The following is an 8807-nucleotide window of genomic DNA, read 5'->3' as shown; positions in this document are numbered from 1 at the left end:
GCATTTTTACACAAAATAATATGTGAATGCACAAAAAAAATCAACATATTGAGTTTGTGTGACAATCATGTAGCATATACAGTAATACTATTTGAAATGTTTATATTGCTTCACATACTATTTCTGAAGTATAATAGTAGGCACTATAGTACACTCTTAGAAGAAATGGTTCTATTTAGAACCAGAAATGGTTCCATCCCCCGCTTCATATATGGAACTCACTATATAGAACCATTTTTTTTGTTGGTAAAAGGTTCTATTGGCCAAGTATGGAACCCCAGGGTTCTATATAGAACCCAGAGGAACATTTTTTTTTTAAGAGTGTATAGAACCTTTTAGGGGTTCCAAATACATAGCGCTGACAGAACCTTTTAAGGTTCTATATAGAATCTTTTCTTCTTAGAGTGACTGGGCAGTTCACTACACTCTAAAAAATGCTGGGTTGTTTTAACCCAATTTTGGGTCAAATATGGACAAACCCAAAATGCTGGGTTAAAAATGTAATTTAAAAATTTAACCCAACGGCTGGGTTAGTCCATATTTGACCCAAAGTTGGGTTAAAACAACCCAGCATTTTTTAGAGTGTAGTTTAGCATTCGTAGCATGCTTGTGCTTTCGCATCTGGCAACTTTGATGGGAACGTTCTTCTGTGGATGATTGTTCCGCCGGCAGCTGCTCTGAGATCAGTTTTGTTTATTTGTTTCCATTGTTTAATTCTGAATTAGTCTCTAGATGAATGCATTACAATCTCTCTGATGGTCTTATCTGCTGTCTTTGTGGCGTCGTCTCATTAGATCGGGGCCGTGACAGGCTCAGGCACATAAACACGCTTTGTTCCTCATCACACTTGTGTTTTTCATGTGTGTATGATGTCATTCAGAGTATTCAATGCTTTCTGTGTTTGCAAACTTCAAATTATAATTAAACTCATGCATTCTTAGTTTTTATATTTTCAAAAGCATATGCAAATGCATATGTCAGATAATTGCTTTAACTATTTATTTTGAACTTATAAAAAAAAAATATAACGCATAAATCCAAGTACACGGAAAAACAACCCAGTTTTATTATAGCAAAAATGTCAGTTGGATTTCACATGAAACCCCGTTTATTGGATTTAGTACATACTGAGCACCAGGAATGGCACTTGTGTGTGTATAACATGTATTAGAGGTGTGTGTGTATGTGATTAAGTGACGAGTTTGAGCTCCTGGGTTCACCGATGTCAGCTGTGTGTCTATTGAGCGTGAGCCAGAGCTCCAGCTCCCTGTCCAAAGCCAAAGCCCTTCGGTCCAAAGTTCTTAGCATAGCACCCTATATAAATATAAATATAAATATTATTCAAATAAGTACTGTTATACATATTAAATATAAATGTTATAGTAAAGAATGAATAATAATACACAAAAATTGCTGTGTTTTAACCCAACTTTGTGTCAAATATGGACAAACCCAGCCATTGGGTTAAATTTTTTAATTACATTTTTAACCCAACGTTTAGGTTTGTCCATATTTGACCCAAAATAGACCTTATTCAGATCAGCGCCATGACAGGAATGAAAGTGAGGCTGTGAGGGATAGACTTACCGTGTTTCCAATGGCATCCGCTGTAAAAAGCTGAATAAAGCGGCTAAATTACTTACAATTTGCCACAGCTTACATTGTCAGGAGTTTTTCGTCAACTAACATTTCTTTGAATTATATTTTTCCAGTGTTTCATGAGCAGAACAACCCGAAAACACATTAAATAACAGTACAGCCCATTGAAGAGATGCAAGTCTATCCCTCACAGCCTCGCTTTCATTCTCATTAAAAATCAAAGATGGCGCTGCCGTGAATAAGGCGAATTGGGTTAAAACAACCCAGTGTAGACAATGTTATTATAAATATCAACTGTACAGGTGAAACTCGAAAAATGAGAAAATCCTGCAAAAGTTATAATTGTGATGATTATGATTTACTTTTACTTTCAATTGTAATTTTTTAAATTGCATTTTTAATCCAACATTTGGGTTTGTCCATATTTGACCCACTTTTGGGTTGAAACAACCCAGCATTTTTGTAAAATGTAAAATCAATTTATTAAAAAAGGATTTGAAATGCAGACATGTCGGCCCTCTGAAAAGTATAATCATGCATATATATATATATATATATATATATATAAATAAGAATTTTGTGCAAAAATTAAGAATATTGTGCAAAAGTTTATATATATATATATATATAAAAACTTTTGCACAATATTCTTATTTTTCGAGTTTCACCTGTGTGCATGATGTTTGATCCTGACCTTTACAGTAAATCTCTCCGTCTTTATCTGCGACGGTGGTGGATTCCAGACTCTTTCCACACTTTGCACATCTGAAGCAGCTCTTATGCCAAGACTAGGAGGACACGCATAAATACACTGGGTTTATTTTTGTCAAATCATTTCTTTTTTGTTTTGTCGTGCTGGGTGGCTGTATATAAAACATCAGACATGTTCAGATCGACTGTGATTTTGCCAGATTGCGCTGCAGCATTACTGTATATGAGGGCAGGTCATGGTATTATGTTTGAATTGGATTTAGTGGATAATAAGACTTATTTTAGCAACCGAGCCAAAACAATCAGGACTTTTTATTAAATTAATTCATCACATCAAGAAAATCTCCCAGATGAGGTTTCGGTTAAAGGAGTAGTTCACTTTTAAAAAAACTTTTGCTGATAATTTACTCGCCCCCATGTCATCCAAGATGTCCGTGTCTTTCTTTCTTCAGTGGAAAAGAAATTAAGGTTTTTGATGAAAACATTCCAGGATTTTCTCCATATAATGGACTTCAATGGGGACCAAACGGTTCAAGGTCCAAATGAGAGTTTCAGTGCAGCTTCAAAGGACTTTAAACGACAGCAGACGATGAATAAGGGTCTTATCGAGCGAAACGAGCGGCCATTTAAAAAGTTTACGTTTTAAAAGCACAAATGCTCTTGCTCTGTTCTGTGATGAGCGTTCGTGACTCCCCTGTTCGAACTTTTTTATCAAAATGAACGAATCTTTTTTTCGAGTAATTTCGTTCGACTTCGAGCAAGGCGAGCATTTGTGCTTATAAAACTTTATTTATTTTTTAAATGACCGATCGTTTCGCTAGGTAAGACCCTTATTCATTGTCTGGTGTCGTTTAAAGCCCTTCGAAGCTGCACTGGAACTCTCATTTGGACCTTGAACCGTTTGGACCCCATTGAAGTCCATTATATGGAGAAAAATCCTGGAATGTTTTCATCAAAAACCTTAATTTCTTTTCGACTGAAGAAAGAAAGACACGGACATCTTGGATGACATGGGGGCGAGTAAATTATCAACAAAAGTTTTTTTAAAGTGAACTACTCCTTTAAGGCAAAATGACTGTATCTCAACAAGTCAGATCAAGAAAATCCAACTCACATTTCCTCCTCCAACCACCTTCTCTGCCGCGTACACGGCGTTTCCACAGCGAGGACACACATCCGAACCGCCGAGCTTCTGCGCGAACTTTGACGGGTTGGGATTGTTGGTCGGATGATGGGATGTTTGACTGGGAGACAAACACACACCAGCTACTTTAATGCACATTGCTAAAGACACAAATAGGGGGCTTTCATTGAAACATCCTTCCTGACCCAGCCGGTTTGATTCCCAGAGCGTCGCCCGTGTCCATGCTGAGAGTTCCCGCTCCTCCACCGAAGCCGTACCCTTTTGGGCCGTATTTCTTGCCGTAGCAGGACTTGCAGTAGATCTCGTCCTGATGCACAGCGACTGTTGTGCTGTCCAGATTCTTCTTGCACACCACTGCAGTAAACACAGGAGATGCATGGTCAAAGCACACATTGCAAGACTGTTTGTTCTCTGAGGATAATGTGTTTTTAATAGCAAAATAATCAACTTTTATTTACATTGTACTTATTTTTCGATGTAAGTACATAGTACTTCCCTTAAGTGTCACCCCCCTTTTTGAATATAGATGAAAATGCACATTTCGAACTTAAATGGTTGTAATTCAAGAATGCTTTGGAATGTGACGTAAGATTGGTCTCGTTTTAAAGAAGACATTTGGCAGATTTTTGTAGAAGTGAAATAAATTAAGAATGTGAAACAGAAAAAAAGTTATAGAAGTTTGAGTTTATGAAAATGTACAATATAAAAAAATTAATTATTCATATTTTATATAAAATATATATTTCAAAACCTGGGCGACTCTAAAACAAAATCTAAAAAAAATCAAAGCCAAAAATCTGAATAAGTTGTGTTTCAAATTTTAGGTTGATTTCTCAAAAAATTAGCTTTCAGTGAGATTTTGTTTGGGCGCAGTACCAAACTTTTCCACTAGATGACAACCAGACTCCATTACTGCCCATATAAGGGCGCCTCCATTTCCATATTAAATAATAATTATTATAATTATAAAATAATTGAATGGAGGCTATCTTTTGAACTCTTGGCATGAAAACAAACAAGTTTCTACCCTTCTTTCATGATTTTTCATGTTCGTCACAATTTCAAAATAAAGGTCTAAACACGCCTTAGAGTATGAAAATATTCTTGTTGCAAATTGATAAATTACGGCTCCTCTGTAATATATTTTGAAAAATATGAAAACTAGGGATTATAAGCTTTCAAAATGATATATAGTTTGTCAAGATTAGTTTAGGTTTAGTGTAGGATAATACTGCTTTAAAAATGTAATAGATTTTAATACTTTATATAAAGTGGCACCAAATTAGTTGTTCCAATTTAGCAGGTATATCAATTAAGTACACCAACAGTACAACTGTAGGGTATGTATATTAAAGGGTAAGTAGTACATTCATATGTAAATGTATTTAAAATACATTTGGTTATATTTATTTTTCACTAGGTTAGCTAAACTGCGGGACACCCGAGGCGAAACATCTGACAAACATGACATGTGCAGGAGGTAAAACCTCAATCCTAACATATACACTCTCTCTGGGATTTGGTGATATAATACTGATGCATCATCAATGTTAATGTCTCGCACATAAACATCCATTAGTTGCACAGATCTGCAGCCATAAAAGGCAGACGAATCCACCGCGGGGTTGTTTTGTACAACACCTAATATGGACTCGCTGTTAAACAGAAAAGATGGACTCGCTGCTCTGTCCCGAATCCAAAATCATGCCAGATTTACACTCCAAGGACTTCAGGAGCTCAAACTACTTTTAAATGTGTACATTAAAGCAAGCAATTAAAATTAATTGCGATTAATCTGTGTTTACATAATATATTTGTGTGTGCTGTATATAATTATTTTGTATATATAAATACCTATGCATGCATGTATATATTTAAGAATTATTTGCACCTAAATTCTGTATATATATATATATATAAATACATAATCTATATTATATAAATATAAATATTTTATATATGAATAACATGTTTTCTTAAATATATACATGCATGTGTGTGTATTTATATATACAAAATAATTATATACAGCACACACACAAATATATTATGTAAACACAAACTTTTATTTTGGATGCGATTAATCGCAATTATTTTTTGCACAGCCCTAAAATAAATGCAACTGATTTAAAAAAAAAAAAAAGAAATATTTTTATACGACAGAAAAACTATGAATGTGATCCACAGGATAGGAATTATTGATATCAAGAATTTAATTGCTCATATCTGTAATTGTACTTTCACTAGTGAAATGTCACCATAGGCTGAAATAAATTGTTGATATCAAAAATGGATTTTTTACTAGTAGAAATATAATTTTTGATGTCAATAATTACATTGTTACTAGTAAAAATGTGAATTCCTGATATCAATAATTAAATTGTCACTAGTTGAAATGTCTATTCTTGATTTATAATTAAATTAGTAACTACTAATTTAGCTACTATTAACAATGTTCATTTTTGATATCAAAAATTAAATTTTTACTAGTGACAATGAAATCATGAATGTGATTTTTACTAGTGAGAAAGCCGTTTTAGATATCTGAAATATTATTGATATCAGAAATACATCTGATATCAAAACTTATAATTTTTACTAGTAGCAATTGAATTGTTATCAAGAATAGACATTTCAACTAGTCACAATTTAATTATTGATATCAGGAATTCACATTTTTACTAGTAACAATGTAATTATTGATATCAAAAATGATATTTCTACTAGTAAAAAATCAATTCTTGATATCAACAATTGATTTTGAATGGCAGCCTATGGAGCCATTTCACTAGTGAAAATACAGTTACAGATATCAGCAATTAAATTGTTGATATCAAGAATTCACATCCTGGAAATGAATAAAAGTTAAAACGGCTTGCCATAGTGCATTCAGAGCTGACAGTTTTGTTGGTGAACAGTACGTTATATTTTCCATGATATAAAGCGTCTGCATGAATAATCTTTCCGTTTTCCGGACGGTTAACGGCGCCCTCTCTCCACAGGACTACCCATCACCACCCATTTCCACATGGAGAATCTCACACGAACATGCATATCCTTTATGCTTAAAATACTCTACACTTTTACAAGAAATGGTTCTATTTAGAACCAGAAATGGTTCCATATATGGAACTCACTATATAGAACCATTTTTTTTTTTTGGTAAAAGGTTCTATTGGCCAAGTATGGAACCCCAGGGTTCTATATAGAACCCAGAGGAACCCTTTTTTAAGAGTGTATAGAACCTTTAAGGTGTTCCAAATACGTAGCGCTGATAGAACCTTTTAAGGTTCTATATAGAACCTTTTCTTCTAAGAGTGTATTATAGAGCTGGTGAACGTTTGCATCAGTGTGTGTGTGTGTGTCTATTATCGGCTTGAGCGTGAACATGCGCTCCCATCTCTCACACTGTATTGTGATGTGAATACGGAGTGTTTGGTCCACCAAACTTATATTTGACTTGCTTTGGTTTGATTGAACAGACAGAGTGACTGATGTGTGTGTGTGTGTGTGTGACGTACTGCACAGAAAGCAGGACTTGTGGAAGCTCTGTCCCTCACACTGGACCTCCTCTGCGAAATACACCGTCTTCTTACAGCAGCCACACTTGTTTCCTCCTCCGAGCGGCATCCCTACACACACACACACACACACACACAAATGCAACATTACAGAAACTCATCTTCATTAGGCATAAACTAATTTGCCTTGTGACAATATTTTTGTCTACTCTGGATTTTGTGTGTTTTCAGAGTTCTTCATAATAATGGATGGTTTATCTCCTGTAACATCATTGCATATACAGTATTATGCAATATGATTTATATAGCCGCCTCTGTAACACTTTACAATGAGGTTTACTTTGTTAGGATTAGTTAACATGAACCAAAGCTTTTATTAATCTCGGATAATGTAAATTTCAACCTTTATTTATTTAGCTGAATAAATGTTGAACTTTTACTAATACATTCTCAATCAAAATGTGAATCTGTTATACATTAGTTAATACATTGAGGCATAACTAAACAATGAAGAATTGTCTTTATATTAACTAAAGTTAACCAAGATGAATAAATGCTGTAAAAGTATATTGCTAATTGATAGTTCGTTTTAGCTAACGTTAACAAATGAGACGTTTTTCTAAAGTGTGACCGTATACTCGTCTGATATCATACCTGGATAAATGGTCAAAACACACGTGTTCGGTCTTTCCCCGCATTCATTTGAAGTAATCGTAAAGCTCTTACCTGCAGTGATAGATAGTGTGTGTGTGATTCTGCTTCACTAGAAGATCACAGAGCGGACAGCAGAGTCTGAGTCCTCATATGAGTCCAGAGAGAGAGAGAGAGAGTCCTCATACAAGTCCAGAGAGGATGAGCCTGATAGAGAGAGAGAAAGAAAGAGAGAGAGTCCTCATATGCAGGAGGATATATCCAGAGAGGATGAGCCTGATGGAGAGGGAGAGAGAGAGAGAGAAAGACAGAGAGAGAGAGAGAGACCTCATATGAGTCTAGAGAGAGAGAGAGAGAGTCCTCATATGAGTCGAGAGAGAGAGAGAGAGAGAGAGAGAGAGAGAGAGAGAGAGAGAAAGACAGAGAGAGAGAGAGAGACCTCATATGAGTCTAGAGAGAGAGAGAGAGAGTCCTCATATGAGTCGAGAGAGAGAGAGAGAGAGAGAGAGAGAGAGAGAGAGAGAGAGAGTCCTCATATGAGGAGGATATATCCAGAGAGGATGAGCCTGATGGAGAGGGAGAGAGAGAGAGAGAAAGACAGAGAGAGAGAGAGACCTCATATGAGTCTAGAGAGAGAGAGAGAGAGAGAGAGAGAGTCCTCATATGAGTCCAGAGAGGATGAGGCTGGGAGAGAGAGAGAGAGAGAGAGAGAGAAAGACACAGAGAGAGAGAGTCCTCATATGAGTCTAGAGAGAGAGAGAGAGAGAGAGAGAGAGCTCTAACCTGTCTGGCTCTTCTCAAAACACTATTTGACAGTTTTGTTTTTGTGAATGACTATTATATTATTTATTGTTCGTTGACCATGAAAGACGATGCTTTACTAGAGGAGTATGTGTGCTGAACAATCAAATACAAATGTAGAATTATTTATAATGTACTTATGTAATGTCTCTTATTCATAGTTTGATAGTTGAACTACCATACAATGTGTATAGCGTACAGTTTGTGTCTGTAAGAGCATGGTGTAATGTGTTTGTAGTTTTGTAATGTTTTCTGGAAGACATGCAGTGTTGCCGTGACCCATGAAATGTTCTTGACCTTAAACGGTGTGTGTTAGAGGACTGGAATCCCTCACCCTCCTCACACCAAACACAATGACACACCGCTGGAGCTCACCAGCA

The 8807-nt window shown here is 35.7% G+C and overlaps 1 protein-coding gene across 1 annotated transcript; it reads right to left on the bottom strand.

Moving 5' to 3' along the window:
• Positions 1–1042: 1042 nt before the first annotated feature.
• On the bottom strand, positions 1043–7793 carry csrp1b (cysteine and glycine rich protein 1b). The gene is made up of 6 exons (XM_089134519.1): positions 7702–7793; positions 6976–7086; positions 3640–3808; positions 3425–3554; positions 2294–2387; positions 1043–1314 (listed from the first exon to the last, which is right to left on the bottom strand). Exons 2-6 carry the CDS (start codon positions 7082–7084, stop codon positions 1238–1240), a joined length of 579 nt encoding a protein of 192 aa, XP_088990645.1. The 5' UTR covers positions 7085–7086; positions 7702–7793; the 3' UTR covers positions 1043–1237.
• Between the last annotated feature and the right edge of the window lie 1014 nt (positions 7794–8807).

Source organism: Pimephales promelas, chromosome 8 (assembly GCF_988280905.1).
Source record: "Pimephales promelas chromosome 8, fPimPro1.hap1.1, whole genome shotgun sequence".
Lineage (NCBI taxonomy): Eukaryota > Metazoa > Chordata > Actinopteri > Cypriniformes > Leuciscidae > Pimephales > Pimephales promelas.
The sequence above is the reverse complement of the archived record's forward strand: the minus strand, read 5'-3'. Positions and strand labels throughout refer to the sequence as shown.